Raw genomic sequence first — 26711 nt, forward strand, 5'->3', positions numbered from 1 at the left:
CCATATTCTTGGTAATATGGTGGTGTAAACTGATCCCAGCAATTAAAATATAGAAATATTAGCATCTGAATCCCTTAAAAAATATTTTTATATCCGATCTGCATTTAAATTAAATCCTCCATTTCTCCACACAACTATGGACGGTTAATTAAAGTTACATTTGGATGGAAACGACAGACTAGCTAAAGGACATAAAAAAAAGAAGTTAAATACTCATCAATATAATTGAAAACAGTAAAATAAAAGCAAAATTAAATAAAGTATTAATAAAGAAAAAAGAAGATTGAACATTTATGTGACACTTCAACATATACTCCATATTAAATATTATTATAGTATTATATGTATTATATTAAATATATAATATAATATTATATCATATTATATAAATATATTTAGTATTATATAGCGATATAAGAGTACCATAGTTTAGGTACTCTTATATCACTATATATATACACAATAGAAATAATTTTAAATGAGTTGAGAAATCGTACTGTTTTACATCTGCATTAATTGCATTTACTAACAATAAGTTTACATGACTTATTTACATACTAAATGTGTAACTTACCATTCATTCATATTAATATTTAAACAACTGCATAACTTAAAAAAAAAAAAAATCACAATATATAACCAGGAATATTATAATTTCACAGAATTGTGACAGTTTATTTAGTGAACTATTAAAATTTCAAAACAAAAAAAAGTAATATTTATTAACAGACTTATGTTTGTTACAAAATGATTTGTGGCATATTACAATTTTCTTTTGTAAAGTATGTAGGAGATAATTATGAAGAAATTTCTATAGATTAAAAAAATAAGACTTTCAATAATATTATAAAGACTTAAAGATTAGAACGATTATAAAGAGTTAAAGATTTATGAAAACTTCATTTTAAAAACAATCCAACTGTTGTTCGTCAACATGGTACAAACCATGATATTTTGGTGAAGTTACTTTTATTATTATTAGTATGGCTTTACTGGAGAAACAAAAATTCTAAACAAAATTTAGAATTTTTTATAAAAGGAAGGCTTCATAAATAATGATTCACAATCAGGACAGAAAAGTTATTAAGCTTCAAGCAAATTCTACGTCATTTAAGCAGATTAGTTAATGCTACATAAAATCAATGAGATACTGATCCTATAGAAGAAATAAGTAGAGTTATTAGAAAGAAAACATGCACAACAGGATGATTATCCAACAGGAAAGAGTTCAGAAAATAAAAAAAAGTAAAAAATAAAAATGATAACAAAATTTATTGCATTTATATTACTTCAAATACATTAGTGTATAATTAATTGCCTACATAATCCAGTATTGCTATTTTAAATTATTTTCTATATATTAAAAATAAAATATATTTATATATTTAAATAGATTAAAACAGAGATAAATAACTAATAAGAGAATAATTAAAATGAATAAATGTATGCAGCAAAAGCAATATGTAAAAAAGGCTTTCCCAAAACTGTTTAAAGCATCAAAATTAATTCCTGTTGCAAGCGATAATATACTTGAATCCCTTGCTTTTACCAAAGCTTACAATAGGAAAAAAACATAGATATAACAATAGATTCACCTTAACACAAGAAACTATTAAATTTTTAATATAATAAACTGTATTAGATGTGATATAAAAACCAAACTGTATTAGATGATATAAAAACCAATAATAAAGGTTATACGTCTGGAATACCATAATTTCAATGGTAACTAAAGAAAAGTCTTTCTTTTTTTATGCAATGCTTAATGTAAAAAAAGAAAGACTTTTCTTTAGTTACCATTGAAATTATGGTATTCCAGACGTATAACCTTTATTATTGGTTTTTATATCATCTAACATTGCATAAATAAGTCATTCATGTATATTCATAGCTTCAAGCTTATATATCAGAACTGAACAATTACATGGCTTAAAAAACATATTTAATCTTTTGAAAAATGTGAGTAATTGCATCAAAATTAAGTCTTATTGTATAAAACAATTTAAATTTAAGATATAATGAAGTTAACATTTTAAACACTTTCATGCCTACTATTTAAAAATAAAAAGATAACATATTTAAATTTGTTACTTAAAAAAAGTACTAAATGAATTACTTTTTTATATATTTATTATAAAAAAAAATTAAAATTACTAAAATAATGTATCCTACACAACAAGCTAGTCATAAAATAAATTTCAACTTTTTGTTCTTTAATAAAAAAAAAAAAATTGAACAGTAAACAAAATTGTTAATGGTAATGTTATACTACTTTAAGGAATGCAGATTAAAGATTGGAATGTAAACCTACCTGAATAAATATTTTTACATTTTTAATTAAATTTTTCAACAACTTTGAAACTAAAAGAAATATAAAAATGGAAGTAAAAAGCTAGTGTAATGAAAAAATTTAAGGTGAATAAAAAATTAAAATAAACCACTGATCAACAGAACTTAAAAAAAGATATCCTTCAATTTTTGATCTTTCATAAAAAAATGGTACAATTTATACGTTGATGAATTAACTTAGAAATTAATAAATAAATATACATATCTTTGGTATATAAAATACCATACCAATAAAAAGATATAAAAATGCTGATATTTTTAATGTATTACACAACAATGTAGAATATATAATTAGTTTTACTAATGTAAAAGTTGATGAGTAAATTAATTATGTAAATTACAAAATGTTTCTGATTAATGAAAAAGATCTGTTTTATTAATAAAGTTGTAAATAAGCTAATCATAAAGATAAAAATCATTAACAGCATTTGGCTAAAATATACAAAATTACTTTAAAAACTATGGAATATAAAGGGATACAAAATTATAACATTAAAAGATATCAAATTATATATATTCAAAAGTAAAAATCCAGTCAATAATTACTTTTTAACATAGATTTGTTTACTGGGAATGTTTTGCATTTAACCAAATTCAATCGATTTAAGTATATTCCTGGCATCATATGCTGGCATTAAAATTGTACAGATGATGACATGTTAAGGAAATAGAATTATTGCTATGCTTTGGTTTATTGTCAGCAATAGCAAACTGGCAGCATCACATAATAATGCTAACAATCAAGCGAACAACAAAATTGAATGACAACTCATTATTTATAGACAAAAAATAAAAGTAAATTAACAGATGATGTAAATCCCAGCATATAAGTCAAATATAAATTATCATGATGATTTTGGCTTACTTAAGGACTCTGGCAGCAGGAAGCACCAACTAATAATGCATAACATAAATTCCTGAGAGTATAGAGTCATTACAATTATTTGATAATGTAAACAGATAGTAAAAATGATGTATTACAGATTCCTTAATATATTGTGTTTTAATACAGCTGATATATATCAGTAATATAATATTACTGTAATCCAATATTTTCCAATAATCCAATAACTAAGTTAAAAATTATAGATCTGAAAGTACAACACTGAAACTAGGTAAGGCAACCATGTTAATAAAAGGAAACAAAGCTTTTGTGTTTAGCAAAATATAAAGGAATTAAAAAAAAAATTCAAAATGCACTATGTGAATAGACAGATGGTGATGACCTAAATTTAATCGTAAAGCAAAATGAGTAAATTGAAAGGAGCTTAATTAGTTGTTTAACACTCGCCTAAAGAAATTTTTAGAAATAAATTTAGTTGTCTTTTAACATCCATTTTCCAAGCTTTTCTTTTTACATAAGTCATATGGGAATTTTTACAAATGTATTCCAATCCCATCTAAAAGAGAAAGAGATGTATGGAAATTTATAATACGTGAAAAATGTCTGTTACGGATTTAAACCAGAAACTCTGGATTAAAAAAAATCTTCAACTCTGTCACATAGATTAGCAATAATTTTTTTAATAAACTATTTATTTATTGTTACTATCTATATTTCAATAAACTGAAGTTAAAAAGAAAAAAGAATCTTCTTATTTTAATATCTAAAGTACTTGTTGATATCAGCTTTGTTAGTTAATAATCATACTTTCGGTTTCAAAATTTTGATTTATGTGCCAAGATTATAAATTGCTTTGATTTTAATATTTATTCAAAAATTATTGTTTGCTAAATAAAAATGAAAGCAGAACTCAATCTACATGACATACTGTCATCCAAAATCCATGCATAAACAAACAGTGATAGCATCTGCATTGAAAGTTACTTTTAGATTATTAAAACGAATTAATTACAGAATTAAAGAAATCAATTAATTATCAACATCTTAAAATAACTCTAAATCAAAAATAATTTTAAAAGAATTACTAAAAAACATTACATGTCAAAAATTGAGTAATTAGTACTAATAAATTCATTGTACAAATCTGAAAATAATTAGTAACTATCTACCTTAAAAATATAACAAACTATACACTAAATGCTTTTGAATATATCTGATATAAGAATACTTTTTTTTATGTAATAAATTTAAATAAATAAATAAACATATAAAATATGTATAATTTAAAACACATATACACTCACTATAGCTGTAAACAAATATAAATTAGTAGCACTAAGTTAAAATCCAAAAACAATTAAAGTGAAGTATTTTTGTTTAACTTAAATTATTTTAATCATTTTCTACACTATCAAACAGAAACACTGCTGGGAATATTTTAAAATTATTCCAGATTACATTACAAGCTACAAACAATCCAACTCATAAAAGAATTAAAAAAAACAATCATTTAAGTACTTAAAACTTAAAGTGAGCCAAATTTGTTTCTTTAATCATCTTCAGAAACTAATACTTATTTGAAAAACTTATATAATTTATATGGTAATTGCATAATTCATATTCTTATTCATTACATGAGAAATTACATTAAATTATTTTGATAATAATTACATAATGAATACTTTTTTGTTTAGTATACTGTTAATATCTATACATCTATTAAGTTACATCAATTAGGACAAAACCTAGTAACATTATAACATATACAGAATATATACAAGGTGTATGAATATACTACTTACTACAAGAAATATCTTTATGCAAGCAAAAAACACACATAAATTTTTCAATATTCCTTTACATTTTTATTCTAATTTTATATAATACATATAAAAATATATAAATGTATATGTATATAATAAATACAGTCTCTAAATATAACAACACATAGGTAACCATCATCCTTTTCCAAAGTTACTTTTAAGAAAATACAACATATTTTGTATATTCAAACCATTTCATTAAAAATTTTATTTTTAACGATATAAAACAACAAAAAACTAATTTAATTCTTTAATAATCACAACAGACAAAGTATATACAAATAAAACTTTTTAACAACAGGTACAACCATGATTAAAGGATATAAAATCATATAGAAAAAGCAAAAGAATTTATTAATGAAGAAACTTTTTTAATTTTCAGTGGATAATTAATTTAGTAGAATCTCTAAAAGCAGTACGGAAATAAAAATTAAAATAAATTTTTGTTAAATTATACAGAAAAGGATGTCCTTCATTTTAAACATGCAAAAAATTAATATGTTAAATCGTTTTATTAGATGTAGATATTTTTTTAAATTCATTAGTCCCTGTACTCTAAGCATTAAAAAAAAAAAACTTTAGTTTTAACCAAAATATATTAATTAAAAAAGAACTAAATCTGATTGTCGAAGAATAAAGTTTCAGAAAAAATTTAAGGGCAGCGTAAAAAAAAATGGACAGGATAAAAAGAAAAATGTAGAAATTCATAAATTTTTCAAGAACTGGATTGATGGCAGAGGATTATTATAAAGGATTCAGCGGTAAGGACATGTTCTGAGAAGAGAGAAAAGAATGATTAAAAAATCACATGTGAGAAAACTAAAAGGAAAATGATTTATTAGGAAGACCCAAGTTGAGGTACAGGGGGAGCCAATAAGAACATGATGAGTGATAAGGAGACACGGAGGATGCTTAAAAATAAGGAAATAAATTGATCATAGTTTTTGAATGGCCAGCTTTCTTTGAACTAAGTAATTTTAAATTAAATGAGTTTCCATCATATTTATACTTTCCTTTTACAATTCTCTAAAAATAAACCATTGCGCATTTTTCTTTAAAAAATAATCAAAAACCTATGCAATATTTCACATTGTATATTTTATTATCATAAATGAAATTACATTAATGTACTGCATGATAAGCTAAATAGATAAACAATATTTTTTTTATACTTACAGAAGTTGTATTAGTGAGCTAGTAACTAACAAACCTGGTGAGAATTCTACCAGGAATGATGTAGTTTTTAAACTCTGCTGATTTATAAAAATAATAATTTTGTATATTAAAAACATTTTCTACTTATTTAAATGAAGAAAAATTAATGATAAAGTGAATGCTGGTATCCAAAGAATACATTGTAAATAATGGAAAGGAGACTAGATTTTTTTGTCATATAGAAATAAATAATCACATCCCTATGAATGATAATAGAATTTATACTTTATACATATAATAATATCCAAAAATTCAAATTGAATAAAATTAATAAATAAACTAAAAAGAAAAAACCAATCACAATAATAACATGTATACTATATAAAATACCATATAAACTGCAGTTTTACCTTAACCGTAATAACAAATGCTAGCCCGTTATCTAAAACTAAAAAAAATAAATATTTGTCTTTCAGACAACTTACATACTAACTTAATTTTAAATATATGTAACAAAAATGGAAAAAAAGTCTTAAAATAATAATAAACTATTATCAAATTTCATCTATTCTTTTCAAAGAAGAGTATATTATTATCTTACTGCAACTCATGTGCACAATAAAGAAAAATATATTTAAAATAAAAATGACTTCTTTCTTCCATTTAAAATTAATATTTAAGAAATTTTAAATAATAAATAAATTATTCTTTTTATTCTGATTAAAACAATAAATTTGTTTCTTATTATTATAACAGAAAATGTAGCTAAATCTATTAAAAAAATTGTGAACTTTGCTGTTGAACATGTCATATAACAATAGAATGTATGTATTTCTACCAGTTTTAATTAATCCTTGGTGCTACAATATGTTCTATAATTACAAGTTAAATATCATCAGAAAATGATTCATTTCATTAGTTTTGGATGATCAATCCTTAAAATGAGTGTTATGAACTTCAGCCATACATATGTGGAAAAGCCCAGAAAAGAAGATAAGAAAATCAATCAGTTGTATGGTTTTATAATCTAGAAAAACATTTACTTTTTTATTAACAAAGTTATTCTACATTCTGAACTGTTACAAATAAATATAAAGACTGAATAAATTAACCGATAGATTGGTTAGAACCCTAATATTAATCTGACTCAAACGTATGTACATCTAAAAACGTATGTACAGCTAAAAAATGTAATTTTATGAATTTCAAGTAAATAAAATTGATTTTAATATATATTAATACACGGTAATATGATAACAGTGGTTTATACACATAAACCATTTTTATGGATTTAATCCACAAGAATAAAGATAAAAAACATATATACGCAAGTACACATCCCCACACCAACTTCTATAAGTAAATATAATATAAAATTAGTCCTTCGGTAATTTAGATTTACTGTTAATGACAAGTCAAACAACTGTGTTGTTTATTATCTGCAGTATTAGAAAGTTTTAAAAAAGATTCTCTGAGTTACAGTAAAAAACGTGACATGATTTACCTTTTACCTTATGTTACTTTTTAAAAGTAATAACATCTTAGATATGTGTAATAACATCTTAGATATGTTTAACATTTCCATAATTTATCAACCAGTTCTAATACTTCCAAAATTTGTTCTTAATTGTTCTAAGAAAATAAAAGTAAGTATTGTATGTGGAGCCAATCTTACAAAAGCTGGAACATATCCCTGAAAAAAGAACCAAACATATGCATGAGATTAAAAAAAATAATAAAACAAAACAATAACGAAAAAAATAATTATACTGAAACAAAAGCTAAATGTTAAAAATTAAAAACACAACAGCTGAAAAAAAACATTGCTGACAAACATTGCTCTTTTTGTTCTGGTTTGGCTCCATGGTGATTTTGTATTATACTACAAAAAACCCCGTTTGAATTTTGAAAATCGGAAGATTGGTTGAGAAAATATAACAACATTTCCAGATCACAACTGTGATCTGCTAAATTGAGAGTGTACCTGATACATGCCAAAATTAGCCTTCAACCTACTAATAATTACCCTGTTTGAATTTTGAAAATCAGTGATTGCTTGCAGAGATAGAGCACCCCATTGCACCTCACAAAACAGCGCTCTAGAGACATCCCATTTGTTACCAGATGATGGTGATGATTGATCTATCCATGATCTGTCTGTCACTCCCTCACTCACCCCCCATTTCCTCGTGATGATTCTCAGAATTCCTCATATGACAACACACACTCCTCAGTCCGGTGGCCCTTCATGCCACATATTGCACAGGCACTGTATAACCCAATCGCTGGTGTCCCGGCCTCCTGCAGTTGTAACAGAGCTGTGACCTGTCAGTCCCTGTACAGGTCGTTGAAATGTGCCTCATGGCCCAGCTGATAATATCTGTTCTCATCCTCCCGGATGACTGCCCTACAACAGACCCATCTGATTTTGATCCTCCCCTCCAAAATATGTTTAGCCATGACAACAAAATAATATTAACAAAATATGTTTGGTACGTTATAACAATTGTGATGTCTTTAGTTTCTCCTTAAGCAAGATGGATGGACGTCACCTGAAAGCCATCAGTTGCCCCAATAACAGCTTTGTGTACCTCTCGGTTAGTTGTATCTGCATCAATGTCCTTAACATGCACAAAGATCCGTTTAGTGCCCAAAGACTTTATATCAATGTGTAAGTCCGGTGCTCTGACTCGTAGGGCAGCCAACAACTTCTCAGCCTTATTGGCTCCCTTGACCTGCATACACAGTTCAACGGATATACCCCAATGGAGGGACAGCAACTCATCTACCTCCTCCTATGTCACTGTCCACTTAAATGCCTTCAGAAGATCTGCGTAGGACTTTCCTGCTACTTGCACCCTTACAACCCCACTATCACTAACAGCCGGAGTGGTCCTTGGAACTACCGGAGTCTCCCAGTCAGTATGGCAGTCGCATGGAAGTGTATAAATTCACACCGGGTGGTTCATCCGCTAATGATATTCATAAGCCAGCACTCTCCTGATCTGGTGTTCCAATTTGTCACCAAGCAACTGAAAGACAGGCAAAAATAACTCCGTAGTTAACACATGCTTCACACCTCCTGCAGACTCATAAAAAACAGTAAACCTCTGCTCCTTCAAAGAGTAATCCTCCCTGCCAAGAACGACAGATTCAGCCTTGACAACTTCACCTCCCTTCCAGTAGCTGAGCCCCAGCTACCAGTCAAATTGCAAAAGTGAACCACCTCCCCTGCACCAGCGGTATAGACGGGAAGGGAAACTGAGTAACTGCCCTAGTGGCCTCAGCCGACCACCACCCTCACTAGGTTTTCATCTGTTAAAGTCATTTTAAGTAAATCCAATATCCTCCCTCCTCTTCCAGAACCCCTCTGAGACTGGGGAAGGCAATGACTGTGTAGACCTCTCCACCATTTCCAACAGCAGAGTTTTGCTCTAGAAATCTTTGAGGGCCTCAACCCGTTGTGCATCAGCAATCATCTCTCCGGCACGATCCTCGATGTCATCTCAAGACACCCTCTGGGAGACTAGATCATGTAAGTACTCAACTTTAAATAACAAATCCGCCAGTGCATCATGAAGCTCTTCCTTACGAGTGAGCATTTCATGCTCCTCCTAGCCGCTGTACACTTCCTTCATCTGATCTCAGTCATCAGCTGACTGTGTGCCTTCCATGGACGATATCGAGCCTCTGTTTGCTGCTCACAACTACTTCAAATCTTCCCCTTCTGTAGGAGAAACACTCAATCTCCACTTTGTTGGAGGTTCTTCCAGCGGTTGTCTTTCTTTCTTTTTTCTTTTTCCTGTTTAGCCTCTGGTAACTACCGTTTAGATATCCAGCGGTTGTCTACACACTTCAAAGTCCACCCGTGATACCCCAGACAAGGGTGGGAACTCCTGATAATCCGTGACCACTCTCACCTGAGCTGTTGGACCTACCACAAGAACTACCCCACGCCAGTTACTCCACATGTTCTCTCTGGAGGCCTTCTTCTCATTTTTCCCAATTGGGACTGAAGCATCACCATGAGAGTGCAGGGTCACACCCTGCGACCCACCAGTATAAGACATCATAGTTGTGAGCAATGAAAACCACAGTAGTAATACTCTAAAGGTCAAAAGATAAACAGTGATTGACTGGGCACTTGGTTACCATTGCTAACGTAAAAAACCAACAAAAGTAAATGCTAGGTTAGGACTGAAAAAAAAAACTAAAAAAGTAAACTAACTAACAATACCCCAATAAAAAACTCCATAAACAACAAACAAAATAGTACAACTAAACAACAAAATGATAACAATCATAACGGAATATGCAGAATCAAACTGCAATCAAAGAGCATCACAGAAACACGATTGCCTCGAGCAACAGCTTCTGACTCTATACAGTAAGAACAAGTTAGAAAAAAATACACATACTTATCAAACTAATACATATACAAATATTTAAAAACTGTTTAATCTTTTTAAATATTAGCAACTTACTTTGAAGAATCCAAGAGGTCCTACTTTAGCCGTATGTATAACAATGGCCCACAAGTTCTGAAAAAACAAAAAAAATAACAATAAGTAACCTAACTGAAAAAAATGGTTCATTACTTTTCTTCCTAAAACCCCATGTACATATGAATAAAAAATGTGGCTGCATGTATTAACAAATGTGTAGAGCTACATTTGATTGGGAAAGCATTGTAAAAGTATTATACAACACATTCAAATATTATCATAACAGTATAAAGAAAAACTTATATTTAAATTAAATGAAAATTGGTTTTAGCAAATTACCTCAGTTGAAGAGTTTTTGAATTGCAAACCTTCTAACATATCTAACTAGATAATCTCATGGATTATAACAGAGCTTGAAGTGACCAATTTAACGTTTCCTTCAACTTCAGAAATACAATTACAGAAATAATTTCTTCAGTTCTTTTAGATCTTCTTGGGCCTGTGTGAACCGTTTGCCTTTATTATTTTTACTTTGGAAGAAAAACTTTTCTTCCTTGTTCTTTATTTAATTTTTTTTTTGTTACAATTTATTTCTGTTATAAAGAATAGGCTTGTTATTGCTGGTAGGGGAATATTTAGTCAGTATTTTAATAAGGTTCTTAAAGATGATGACCATTAAATATTGATGAACAGAATCTATGTCAGGATTAAAAATATTTTCTGAAATGTTTTTTAAATTTTAAAATATAGTATTTGTCAAAAAATATATCATGGCAATGCAGGAACACACAGATTAATAAGTATAATTACAAAATGACGTATACAAACAAATGATGTTATTACCACATAATTTATCTAGAATTTACCATACTGACTTAATAAACAGTAACTAAAAAATTCTATACGGTACAGAAGATAAGCAAAAAGGAAAGCTTATGAAAAGTTCATCAATTCTGAGCATATATGGCAGTATGGCAATTTATTAGGGGTGAAGGAAATATGCAAAACTAAAACTTGTCCAGTTGAAATTAAACCATTAGGTTTAATGAATACTGTGCGAACTATGTAAAAAAAAAAAAAAAACATAGCTGCTACTTTTTCCATGGATGATAATAGTAATCTTATGAATTACATTTACTTAATATAATTCATAAGTCTAGTCTTACCAGAAAGATTAAAAAAAAGTATTCAAAAAAATGTTGATATGGAATTTGATTGAGTAAACCTTTACTATAAAGAACCATAATAAACCTTTAAACCTTTCTGATTCAAATAAACTATAATAATAGGCTATAATAAACCTTTCTGATTCAAATTCCAAAGATATTTATAGTGTCAAATAACTGTATGATAAAAAATTGTAACTTTTATTATTATTACTAAACAAAATTGGTGAACTCATATTTTCTCATTGGAACCTTATCCAGAATATTAAATTTAGTGCAAGTGACTCCAATAATTAAGTCAGGATAAAACAAAAATGTCCAAATATCATCCCATATGTCTTGTCAATATCTTTTCAAGGAATATTAAATGCTTAATAGAAACATAGTTTGTTAGCTACTGAGAAATATACAAATTTCTACAGCACACACAGTTTGGCTTCTTCTATTGGCATTGTAATATCTTGTGAAATTAATTATTGGAGTCTTCAAAAATAATGAGACTGTGTCATTGTCACTTAACCTATCTAAGGCATTCAATGTGATTTTACATGAGATTATTTTAAAGAAACCTTCTGTTTATGGAGTTAGTGAATGAACATGCACTAATTTTATTTTTAGATTATAACTTAAGATAGTTCAAATTATTTGCAATGAAGGAGAATTTTCTGAGGTAACAGAGGTTCAATTTAATGTGCCAATGGTTCAGGCCTGAACTAGAACCGGCTAGAACTATTTTAGCATTATATAGCATAATATTATGAGAAACTATTTTGTTATACTTCCACTGAAAAGTTTTTACAAATTTCTAACTAATTGAAAAGGGTTTTATCAACTTACTCAACAGTAAATTAAAGGGATTTATTTTATGAAACCAGTATTACTCTGCTAAGAGTTTTCAAACAATACTAACTAAAATGGTTTTGTGCATCCATGTTTTACATGTATGAATGATACATATTCAGTAATATCAGATACAGTAATATCAATTAACACCTGTCTAAATTATTTTATTTTATAGTATTTTTATAAATTAATTATCTCCTACATGATCCCTTTAAGTTTTTCAACATAACTTAACAAAAATTTTAAAAATAAAATATGACATTGTACATGTAGATGATTTGATGCTATTTTTTCATTTTTTGTTGTCATTATTGCTTAATATTGGATTAATACAACATTAACAGTAAACAGTTTGATATTCAAAGTAATTTTTTGAAATCCAAGAAAATAAACTTGAAAACTTATGATAAAAATAAATGTAAGGAACCTTAGTTCATGCTTCACTGCCGTACCTATGTTTCTTACAGGTGAATTCTATGGTATTGTAATAGTGTTAGCATATCCAAAAATAAAAAATAGATTTTTTGAATTCTAGAAAAAACAAAAAAACACCTTAAAAACTCTTTAAATTTTGTCTTTTTGAGGTTAGAATTTAATTAAAGAATAATAAGTTAATGATAGCATATTGTTCTAAAAGTAGTAATTGAAAGATGAATTAAAAACTTAATAGTTTTTGTGACAAATTTTATTTTGTTATTAACTGATTTTGTAAAGCTGCTCTGATCAAAATTTTCACACAGCTTCCTCTTTATTCTTCTAGGCTAATTCTTAGGTATTCATTTACCATCCTTGGAGCAATACTAGCATACATATCCATCCCTGACATGATCTACAAATAACATGCAATTATACAGGGTGATTCAAAGAAATGGGAAATTAAAAAAATTAAATAACATTAATGAAAAATTTTTTTTAGAAAATGAATTTTATTTCATGTAATTGTACAAATGTTGCCATTTTAGGATACAATCATTTTAGTTTATTTTTTAAAGATGACATCTTGAAGGTGACCTCCTCTTCTATGTAAACACTCACGAAGTCTCTTCGTTAAATTGTTCATGGTTTGACGTAACATCTCAACTGGAATTTCCGCAATTGCTTCTTGGATCTTTGCTTTCAGTTCTTCCATTGTAGCAGGTCTACTGTGGAACACTTTGCTTTTAAAGTGACCCCCACAAAAAGTAATCGCAAGCTGAGAGATCAGACGATCTGGGAGGCCATCCAATGTCACCATTTCGTGAAATGACACGTTGTCCAAACAATCGGCATACAGCTGCCATCGATATTCGTGCAGTATGTGACGTTGCTCCGTCTTGTTGAAACCAGGCTGTGTTAAGAATTGGTGGAAATCTCTTTTGTTGTTCCACAACAAAGGTTTCAAGCATGGCTACGTAACGAGCCGACGTCACTGTAATCGCAAGACCATTGTCAGCCTCAAAAAAATAAGGGCCTATAACACTGTAAGATGACATAGCACACCACACGGTCACTTTCTGGCTGTGCAACAAACGCTGGTGTAGCTGCGTAGGATTTTCTTGTGCCCAGTATCTGTTTACTTGTTAACAAATCCACTGAGGTGGAAATGCGCTACATCTGACATCCACAGTTCGTGAACAAACTCTTCGTTATCATTTATTTTCTGAAGCATTACATTACAGAATTGTAATTGCAAGTCCTTCACTAACATTCTTTGAACACTTGAACTATGCAATTGTAAAGATGCTGAGAGACGACAGATTGACCGATGTAGACTTCGTATGACAGCATCTTGTAAAGCTTGAACATTCTGTGGTGTACGGACGACCTGGAGGTTTCTTTTTCATTGCCAAACCAGTTTCCTCAAAATTAGATATCCATGTTTTAATTGCATGTGCTGATGGAACATGGTCGTGCCGTCCCAGATTAAAATGACGGCGAAATTCTCTACGCGCTCCCTCCACACTGTCATTGTTTTTGTAAAACGCTTTTACAGCAAATGCACGTTGCGCACCACTCCAAGGATCCATGACAACTAAATGGCAGGTTAGGTTAGAGAAGCTGGCGCCACTTATCAAGTGGTACTAATCGCCCACGGCTACCAACACAACTTTCAAAATTTCCTGTTTCTTTGAATCACCTGTATATCAATTTGAATAAAATATTTATTTATTTATTAAAAGAGATATATATCTCTTTTCTAAATGTTGATTTCTTATTTTAAGTTTTTTTACAACAAAAAACTTAATTTAAACATCATTGTTTTCAGTCAATACATACTTTATATTCACCAGGTTTTGCATTCATTGCTCTTGTTTTTAAAACATCTAATGGTTGTGTAAGTGTTGTTGCGACACCTCCCTGTAACAAATAAAATCAGATAAATTATTTCTTATTTTTAACTGACAAGGCAGTTTCTTTACTATATCAATGAATAATGATTTACAGATACATACACATTTGTAATAATACACATTTGGTCATTGATGACTAAATGTAAATATTGTATTAGTTTCACCTAGTAAACAAAAAATTGAAAACAGCACATTTAATAATAACATCTAAATTATTCATACAAAAAGTGTTATTTCATTCTACAAATTGGCAATGAAATACTTTTTTTCTTTTCCTCCCTACACCCCTGCATTTAATCTGTTCTCAATCACCTGTTCTCAACATTCAGTGGGCAAACCAGATTGGTTTGCCAATCTATTTCCTATCTCAGTCTCAATGAAATACTTATCAAACATTAGCCACACATGACATCAAATCATAATGAAATTTGTGGGAAATTGTCAATGGGATGTCATCAAAATTGTAAGTGAATTTATTTGTCACTAAGATAATTTGTCATTGTAAATCAAAAAAAATTTAAAAATTTAAAATTTAATAAAATTTTTATTTAACATACTTTTAGGAAATCCAACCTAACCTACATCACATTCAATTCTCTAACATTTTAACTTATGATACAACATACATGTATTACAATAGAAATAAATTTAACTAAAATTGTACAAAATATTTCAATTAATAAAATAAGAACACATTTAGTAGCTTTTTGTATAAGATTTAAATTAAATTTATTAATCTAAAATACTTTGGACTGATCAAGAAAACACAATATTTTTCAGAATTATAATTTTTTAACACCTTTTTTTAGTACCTTGCAATTATTGTGGCATTGTGGATTTTTGTGACAATTTCGTTGATTGTAGCGATTTTTGGACATTCTTCACATTCATCTTCTTAAATGGACGTACGACCACACTTAAATTAAGCAGCCCACATTTTTATTGTCACAAACAAAGGGAAAGAATCTTTGAAGTGGAATGTAACTCTTTTTGTATGTTCATCAGGGTTAAAACTTTTAAAACAAACTACTTTATAACAATTTGAACTTCTGTTTTATTCATTTTTTTTAAAATGTCAAATTTGTTTGCTTTACTCAACCATCGTAAACAAGCAACTAAAACAATGTCTGAAACTGCACAAAAAACATATAAAGGATCATACTTGACAAATATAATATCTATTTGGTCATATTTGTACCATCTCTGTTCAGGCTGAGAACTTTCCCAATGACCCTCATATGTCACTTAAATGTATCAAGTTTGTGTAAGATTTTCATGTTTTTGTATATGTGATTTGTTTCAATCAGGCGATAAGCAAAAATTGTTTCAGTGCTAGTGTTTTAATGTGTTCTTAGAATTACTGTGAAAAGCTTTGTCCTATTTTCTTTACAGAATTTAATACAATGTGAGTAGTCAGTTTGTACACCTCAAATAAATCAAATCTGCTGTGTAGTTAATGTGAGTTTTTGTGCAATAGGTATGCTGCTTTCTTAAAAAAAGAAGGTTCTATATATAATATTGTATCTAGAATTTTTTGTTTGTATGTGGTTGATAATGTTATAAATTTATTTATTGTCTCAATCAGTTTTTGTCCTGAAATTTGTGTAAGAATTGATCTATTAGTGTTCTGTTGTATCAATTTTCTTTGGAATATTAAAATTTTATTTTATTGTTCACGGTTCACAAAATAAGACTTCAATTCTTTGAATCACTTCAACAATGATCCAAGCAGTTCAAATTTGTCATTATAATGGTTGCAGGTACTAAATCTCTCCTTTAATAACAGAAAGTAATCTTATGGATGAAAATCGTCATTACTACGGACTTATTATAAACTATAATCGTATATTTTTGAGAATGAAATATATTATGTTTGGGTAGATGGTAATCAAGTTTTAGGCATGTGTTATTATCTAATGCTTAAACTGACTGTTACTATTCAGAGTCCAGTTTTTGTGTGGTCTGCACTAAATCTGTAATGATTTAAGTTATAAATTATAGAATAAAATGACAGTTTCTTCATACTTCAAAAAATTAATACTATAAAAGAAATTAAAAAAAAAAAAAAAAATAGTAACAAAATTGAAAATCTATTTTTAAGACTTAGTAGTAGTACTTACTGCAGCAAGACTAGCAAGAAAATGTGTTGTGGGATTGTCATGAAAATAACCCGAAGCAAGCATATACTGTTTGAACTGGTCATAGAATGACAACTGACCAACATTCATTAACATGGCTCGTCCAACAGCTGTAGTTGCACCAGAAAATAATCTTGTGAAGCCTTCATCTTTATAAACTCTCCATAAACCATCAATTGCATGTTTATAACTAAAAATAAATTATTTTTTATAAAAATTAATTAATGTGCACTAATTTTTGAAAATAAAGCATTTTTAAATTTAAAAAAATGTTTACACAGTACAGCATCCAAATTAATTAGACAGAGGATATCAAACTATCTGAAGAAAAAACAATAGAGAATATAAAATATAAGTAAGCTATAGAGTTTAAATTTACAAAGCTTTTGGCCACAAAGATTAGTGAATACTGTACTAAAATAACACTTTTAATGATTGGTGTTTCTTTATTAACACTTTTAATGATATATCAAACTAAAAATTTATTATAACATTTTTTGAACTTGCATCATAACGTTGGTCAATGAACCATTTACTGAAGATAGCTGCTAAAGCAACTAAAAGCATCTGATGAAAGTTACGAAAAATATTACATTAAAATAAATTTGGTTTTGTTTGTAACTAAAATTAATATCTGTGAACAATATTTATAATACAATAAAAAATTCTATACATTTTATAATTAAAATATAAGTCTGTAGTCAGGAGATTTTTTTTCTAATTAAATAATATCATTATAAATGATAAATAAAAATATTATTAAAATATTTTTAAAACAAGAAGTAGTTTAATACCATGAAAAAAGGTTACTTTTTTTTGTTGCAATATTTTCAAACAGCTTTTTTTTTGCTAGTTATTTCATCTATTAATTTTTAACAATTTAAGTTTATAACAAATGAAGACTATGATTTCTACTGCACATAGAACTACAAGTAGGTCAGTGTAAATGTACTACTCTTGCTGTAGTTGCTATCATAATTCACATTCACTGTCATCTTTGTTGCTTTCCAGAGACTTTATATGTCACTTTTATCCATTTTCACAAGTATTTAATTCAATTTATTATAATCTAAACCTCGTTTTTTTACGGTTTAATCAACTTTCCACCTTCATCAATTAGCTACAGATTCACCCCAAATTTTTTTTTAATAACATTAATTTTGTAAACATGTTTCATAAATAAATGAGCATAATTATTTCTTAAGCTGAGCTTCTGAGAAAAAGCTACAACGCTTTCTGATTCTTTATCACCCAAAAGAATGCAAGCTTAATATTTTCTTTGAATGAATTTTATTAAGTTTTTAATGATATATTGACACTGGGTTGAAGCATTATGATAGTATAGCAAAAAATAATAATGTGATGATTCACACCAATCACTGCTGACTCATATTATCAGTTAATCATATGTCTTAGCTTTCCAAATCACAAATTATTATTATATGAAAAATATAATCACTTTTTTGTATTTATATGGACTGCCATTAATAGTGTAGGTTTGGAACAGAATTCCTAAACTTCTACACCAACACCACAATAACAACACCAACAGAAAACATCAACCCTTCCACAATAAAAGAAGTCTACCATATACTGAGTGAGACGAAGAATTACAAAGCAGCAGGACAAGATCAATCAGACTTTTGTAGAGATCTGGAAACATGAAGGAAGATCGGCAAAAATTGCTCTTCATCAACAGCTTGTCAACATCTGGATCAAAGAAGATCTACCAGAACACTGAACGACAGCCCTTATCCTTCCGCTGCACAAAAAGGCGGACAAAACAGATCTTAACAATTACAGGGAATCTCACCCCCAGACACAACATACAAAGTTTTTTCAAGAATCATCCTCAACAGGAAAACTTGAGAAAGAACTAGGAGAATGCCAGGGAGGTTTCAGACCCTGGAGGAGCTGTCCAAACCAGATCAAGTCTCAAGCTAATAATGGATTGCAACAGGAACATGGTGATAAGATTTGTAGAATTCAAGAACATTTATGACTGCATCCACAGAGAACCTACTAAAAATTCAAAGACACATCAAACTACAAATCAAATTAATAAACATGATAAAACTGATACAAAGTGTCCATAACACAGTTATAAAACCAGAAGCCACTTATGCAACTGAGTCCTGAGTGTTTATGCAAAAGAGTGTTTCTACACTCTTTCACCTGAAAGAGCAATCAAAGACAGAGTCCAATCAAAGACAGAGAAAATCAAAAGAATCACAAGAACCTGCATCGATAAAAAGTACCAGAAAGACAGGAGGTGGTGGATTATGCCCAACAAAGTTGTATACAAAGAGTTAGAACCCATGACTGGCACCATGTGCAAGAGGTGACTAGGATTCTTTGGACATATCATGAGAATGCAAGATTCAAGACTTTTGAAACAGCTAGTATATTACAATCTTGACTCAAAAAACACTAAGACAGGATGCAGATGGATTAGGGAAATAAAAGAGGATCTGAAGGAAATTGGCATTATGTCAGTAGTCATCACAGATAAGATAAAATTAAACAAGAAAATCAAGAACAAAAACACTCGCTTTACACCCACAAGAAAAAACTCACAATGTGAATACTTTCAACACTAAAAAAGGGCACAAAAATCAGAATGTAAAAGTACTAGGAGGACCACAAGGCCGAAACAGTCCCATCAAAGAGACTTGGATAACAGACTGACTAAAGTGATCCTATGTGGTCATAAAAGATAATAGTAAGAATCGGATCGAACCAATTAACAAGAAATTAACCAATTAAAAAGATTCAGTACGTAAATAATGACAATTATTTTCTTTCTAAGCTTTGATTTGCAACAAGTAAGATACTTGGTGTTCGGATATAATCCCAATTTTTAAAAAAAATTAAATTAAAAATATTTTTTTCAATTAATACCACTTAAATTTAAATTCACAACTTCTGTTCATATATTAATGCAAATTTAATGTAATATATATGATTCGGCATATAGAAAAACTAATGAAGACCAAATGTCCTGAGGTTGAGCCCTATTCTAGGTTTACAGCACCGTATCAAAACTGCCTAGACTTTGAATCAATAGTGTTACGTAGAGAATTTTAAGAATTAGCTGAACAATTTTACAATTTACAATTTTACTGAAAACTGCAGTGTAAAATGTGGAAAAAGTAATGTAAAATTTGAAATGCATTTAAATGATAAACTATGGATCAAAACTGACCGTTAACAAAAGATGATTGGGATTAAAAGTTAACTGAAGATGACCTTAGTTTTACTAACATATATTTTTTAGACACAAGCAACTAACTGCAAACAGATATACTTTGCAAGATGTATATCAAATAGGGTTTTCTGAAAAAGTTTGAATTTTAGATGTAAAAAAAAAATTCTTCTACTATAGAGGTAAGTATGAAGCATCATATAGATATTTAAAAATAAATAAGTTTTTTAAATATTCCAGAACATATTTTAAAACTACAAAAATCTTGAGATTTAGAAATCTATTTAAAATAATTGATGAAGGAAACTTAATCAATCAATAATCTCTGTGTTCACTTGCCTTGTTCACTTTATTTTACCACAAATTGATGGTGTCTGTATTAGAATATAAATCAAATTTTGCATTGTAAATCGTGCATCTCACATTTCTCAAACACAATAGACCAATGGCTCAGAAGATAACTTAGAACACACACTTGAGTAAATACAAACTTATCCCATAACACTAGGCCAAGTTTACGTTTAACAGTATTCCTTTAAATTTGAATAATAACCAACAATAATAATGTCCAATTGTTCATATCATGCTTGAGGTTGATAAATGATATACTTCACATGAATACAGGTATTCGGTTGTGTATATGTTATTAAACCAAGTTTACAGAAGTTAAATGACTAATATTTTCAAGGTATTCAACAATTCACATGTCTTTACACAATAATTTTCTAAGTCTCATCCAATCATGAGAAATTTTCTTCACCTTATCAATATCTCAGATGAATTACAATGTAAATGCAACAATTTATATAAAAAAATAAATGTAAATATAAATTATTTGTCTCTGCAATTAATATACCATCATTATTACACCCTTCTGCCAGATGTGTCTTTATGGTAAAGAGCTTAATTTCTAATCAGGGTTAATAATATATTGCACACCCAATTTTATTTAATCATCATTTTACTTTATTTAACATTTATTGACTTAAATTAATTTTATTTACCATCAATTTATTAGCGATTTATTAGTGATCAATTACAAACAATTTTAATTAACAATGAACAATTTTGCTTTATATAAGTATATTCATCTTTTGATTCACTAAAAATAAATGTTCATTTATCCAATTAAATTACTGATTATTAAAATACATATAATTCATGGATATAAATTAAGAGATTTGCACATTTTTTTAAAAGTAACCTCTTTTACTAATAACGAGTTTATATATTCAAAACAGCTATATGTTAAATATTAATACAATTATATCATGCAAAACAATAGTATTTAAAATACTTTACCATTCAGTTACATTACCAGCATTGCACTTACAATTTCCTTTAATCTAAAGCTACTCTAGTAAAAATTTACTTACATAAAAAACTTATAAAAAGATAAAAAATTAATAATGTACATGCTTTATATACTGAAGTTATATGGCTTTTAAGCTTTGCATAGTTTGAAAATTATAGTACAATTATCAAAAATTGTAATACATTCCTTGACAAAATTTTTGCCCCCAAAAAAAAATTACTTATCATAAAGATTTCCTGCTTTAGAATAATGACTGACCCACATTATTCTGTTTAATCAACAAATCTACAGTGCATTGCAAAATATTTCATAAAAACAAAGCCTTCAAAATAATTCTACGATACTTTAATCAAAATCATTCTGTATAATTTTTTTAGATCATGCACAATTTTTTAAAATTTGTTACTTCTACATTGATTCTGGTAGCATCTTCAAATTATGGAAAACTGAATGAGAAAATGTATAAATAAATATTATAATGAATTTAATAAGTTTATGGATGAATAAATATGGTATAAAAAAAAATCAATGCAGTGGCAGCTTGCCCATAACGGGCAATAACATTACTGATTTGCTAGTTTAACAGAATGTAAACAAAAGTTTTAGAGTAATATAACAATGATGTTAGAGTGAGAAAATGTAAATATAAAGTGAGTTCCCAATTGATATTGCATTTTGTGCTCTGTATAAAAAACACATTTTCAAGAGAAAAGCAATGAAAAGGCATGCAGTACCAATATCTGCCAGCTGGGCTGTAGTCAATATGTATTAAACCAATTCTCAATGGCAGGTGCTACGTGAATTTTGATTAATGTAATCAATCATGCATTTATTTATGACCTGATTCAGATCTTTCCAGTTTTTTAACAGGTAGCATTTATAAAATTATAAGTGTAAACAAGCTTATTTGAAGATACAATTGTGACACAACTTCATGTACCTGATAATCTATTATTTTTACCTGTTCTGCTGTAAATGTTTTTTTTATTCCAACTTTTCAGTCACAGTTTTTTAAATAAAATCATGCATAGCAGAGTGGAACAAAGTACACACTAAGGGATCATTAAACCTGATCCAGTTGAATTTATGTAACCTGAACAAAACAATAAAGTTTAAACTTTTGATAAAATAATATAAAATTTCATTCACCCCATCTTTTGTAAATTTATTCAAATTAGAATATACAGTTAAGTTATATACTGTAAATTCAACATTTTTAACCTAAGTAGATTAATCACAAAAACAATAAATTAAAATAAAAAAGATGAGAATAAGATTAAAAATCAGGTGAAAGAAATTAATTACTATTTCAAATAGGTGACTGTATTGTTGAACTCTGTATGAAACATAATTTTATAAATTCCAACTAAAATGAATGCTTACACTTTCAGCGGTAGAAAATGCTACCTATTAAATGAAAAGATTCCTTGATTTTTCACAGCAGTATTCAGGTAACATTGTTGCCAAATTAAATTATTTTCGTTGAAGATTACATTTTTAATATTCATTTAACATAACTGAAAACAGTTAGCTTACCTACAAAAATATTTGTTTTTTCGGTTCAATACAGCTGAAAAAGAAATGAAACCAAGAATTTAGGTAACCTAGTCCTCATTTAAACCTACCTCACATATGTTAAGCAGATAAAACCAAATTTGAAAAACTGATCACAAAAATTTACAAAATAATACATAGTAATTCAATAAATACACTAACTGTTTAATAGAAAAATAAATTTTAATAACCATTTCTATTTAACACTCAACTACTTTTTACTGCTTAAGTTAAAACTGCCTGTTGTTTGTATTAACCAGTACAATGTAAAATTAAATAGACTATGGATGTACAGAAAATCTTTACGAGTTTCAAAGTTCTTATTAATTTTAAAAGCTGCCACTGAGTGAAAGTATGAGCAATGAAAGATACTGGGATAAAAAAAATAATTAAGAAATATGATAATATTGATCAATGATGAAAAAACATTTATGACATTTTTAAATGACAAACCAACTAAGTTTATAATTAACAGATCTTTTTTCCTTAGGTAACTGCAATTAATTTCTTTCATCTGAATTTGAAAAGATATGGACTACTGAATAATACTTTGAGAATCAAACAAAAAGTACTACAAAATATCTTGCTCGCATAATATTACAAAATCCTTCTGGGTCACGCCTACAGAAAAATAATAATTTCTTTATAGAAGTGAAATTGTGAACAAGATCTGTTTAATTAAAATAAACACATAGAATTTATCAACTAGTGTACATATAGTATGTTTTTCACATACTACATAACTCCTGGGCCTGAAGATTTTCTGATTGAGGTGGTCAGGATTGTGGTTGACATGCTGTTTAAGGTCTTAGATGCATTCATCTACATCCTGAAAAATTAGCACATGCTGATGGATTGGAAGATGTTACGGTTGTTGACAATCAATAAGGAAGGACGCTCTGCCAATGTACCTTGTGCCTATCGACTTCTTCATTTGATAAATTAATTTTACAAAACTGTTTGAAAAAGTGCTGGTAGTGCAGCTTACTGATACATCACTAGAAACAGTGGCCTAAGTCCATACCAGTTTGGTTTTCGGACAGGAATCTTGATGACTGACACTGTTAACAAGGTAATGAATACAGCTAACAGTGCAGTTGCTGAATCGAGACATAGAAGGAACATCCTGTCACTCATCTTCTTTAATGACAGGAATGCCTTCAACAGCCTGTTATGGTTGTTGATCTTCGAATGCTAGCAGATAAGGGGGTTGACGTCTATTTGACAGGGGTGCTTCAGTCCTATCTGTGCCGTGGGACTATCACATTTAGTGTTAATGGCAGGAATATGTTTACAGTTGATTGGAGTGTGCTGCAGGAATCCGTGCTGTCACTTCTATTGCGGAATGTTGTCTACGATGGGATGCTGAGGTTAATGTTCCCTTGCTTGCATTTGCCGATGACTTTGTTCTGGTCATAGTGGATAGGACCGAGCAGAACATCATGGCCTGGGACAATGAAGCCTCGAATTAATGAGGGCCAGGCTATTCAATAAAGAACTGAATTGGACACAGAGAAGACTAAGGTGTTAGTCATGGCCAGAAAGCAGAGACCAACGTACTTGGGGGAGATTGCCTTCAAAGTACAAGATGTCAGTGCTTCCTAGAACTTTAGTGAAATACTTGAGGTATGGCTGGATGAGAGACATATGATCGAAATCATGGTTAAAGCAGAGGATGGTGATTGTGCTGTGCAAGCTTCTCAGTAATGTTGAAATGACGCATGTAATACAGTGTTGTGAATTTGATCCTGCTATACGGAGCACTTGCCTGGTTTAGAGCTCTAAACACATAGTGTAATAATAGACTGACACCCTTGAGTGGGTCCAGAGAAGGATGTCTCTGCAAGTCTGCTTGAGCTACAGAACTGTCTCCTTTGAGGTGGCAAACAATGAAAATACCACACATACAACCTATATAATAGTATCTGTTTCACCAGAATTAATTATAATGTTTTATTATTTTATAATTTTAATAGTTGATCACTTTTTTTTTGTCTTCAGTCATTTGACTGGTTTGATGCAGCTCTCCAAGATTCCCTATCTCGTGCAAGTCGTTTCATTTCATTATACCCTCTACATCCTACATCCCTAACAATTTGATAGTTGATCACTAGAAATCCAAAAATATGAAAATTCAAAATCACCTAGATCCCAAGATGTTTGAATTACTAATGTTCTATTCTACAGACAAAAAAATGCCTTATCTTACACTTGAACTTTATGAAACAACCATAAAAATATATAACAAACATTTTTAGACCTAATAAACTCCTAGACAATATCTTAAATACAGTGGAACACCAATTATTCAAAGACTGAATCCAAATAATTACAATAAAGGTTTATCATACATATTATACTAATAATGTTTAATGGATATCACACTTAATAAAATTACTTAACTATTAAAAAAAAATTGTATTTCAGTATAATAAAAAACATTCAGAACATATGCACAACATAATAAAAAACAGATATAGTAATGGATTAAAAAAAATCCATTGAGTATTTACTAATAAAAGAACCAGAATAAAATTTTAAATTGCTAATCAATTAAAAATTTACTACACTAAAGAACTTATAGAAAATTAAAAAAAATTATTAAATTTTATTATTACTGAGAAATATTTAGAAATACATTTCAGTACTACTGAGAAATTCAGCTGACCAATTGTATTTTCATCAATCTTTTCAGAAGTTCATTTTATAATTAGTTCTACACAGGTCTAAATTTACATATATTTTGCACTATATGAATTCTATAAAAGTTAACTCAGTAATAAAAAGATCTATAAAAATACATTTCCTTTTGAAGCAAAGCTTTATTTGAATAGTATTTTAGATTTTCTTAATAGTGTATTAATTTTTTTTTTTAATTACTTAGTGTAGATGTAAGAAGTCTGGATAATTGGTATTTACCAATTGGTAAAAAAAAAAACAAAAAAAAATACAGTATTATACCACTATGTGTCTTCCAAACAAAAAAATCCTTCAGCAATATTTTCTTCAGCTAGAACAGCAATGATAGTATTACAGAACAGCTATTAGTTCTTCAACATAAGTAGAATGTCTGTTAAGTATAAATCTGGCTTGGTTTGTCATCAAAAAATAATAACTTTGTGTAAAAACAATTTTTAGTTTGATGGACAAATGACAACACAATTTAAAGTAATGATAAAAATAAGAGGAGTAGTACAGGAAAATATGAAAATATGTTCACATTTCACTTACATAACAGTCAAAACAAAAACTATGAGGTGTAAAATTGAATAAGGTAAATAAAATAAAACAACAGAACAAAACATAGTTAAATGACAACTACAAAACGTTTTTTTTAATGTTAGAGCATCCTTTTAAAGAAATATTTTTAACCCAATAATCATTGGTGTGAAAAAAAAATCTTCCAGTACCTGAGACAGATCTCATAATCACCCATAAATGAATTAAGAATGCAGACTGATAACTCCATTTGTTACAGCAGCAGAGAAAACTTCCAAGTTGTAAGATAGAACTTTTTTAACGTACTTTATCTAACATCTTTAAT

General features: G+C 28.8%; 1 protein-coding gene across 4 annotated transcripts; it reads right to left on the reverse strand.

The window, feature by feature from the left end:
- On the reverse strand, window positions 1-26711 carry LOC142329792 (mitochondrial dicarboxylate carrier-like). 4 transcript variants are annotated; one of them, XR_012757592.1, is made up of 6 exons: window positions 26578-26711; window positions 17076-17283; window positions 14882-14962; window positions 10656-10712; window positions 7683-7864; window positions 1-182 (listed from the first exon to the last, which is right to left on the reverse strand). XR_012757592.1 is itself a non-coding variant. In XM_075374592.1 (6 exons), the coding sequence occupies exons 1-6, from the start codon at window positions 26634-26636 to the stop codon at window positions 135-137; spliced, it is 471 nt and encodes a 156-aa protein (XP_075230707.1). In that variant the 5' UTR covers window positions 26637-26711; the 3' UTR covers window positions 1-134. The 4 variants fall into 4 exon arrangements, 2 of the variants coding, with proteins under 2 accessions (XP_075230707.1, XP_075230706.1); XR_012757591.1 differs by having other exon boundaries at window positions 7676-7864; XM_075374592.1 differs by having other exon boundaries at window positions 7847-7864.

Source organism: Lycorma delicatula, chromosome 9, assembly GCF_047948215.1.
Source record: "Lycorma delicatula isolate Av1 chromosome 9, ASM4794821v1, whole genome shotgun sequence".
NCBI classification, from domain to species: Eukaryota; Metazoa; Arthropoda; class Insecta; order Hemiptera; family Fulgoridae; genus Lycorma; species Lycorma delicatula.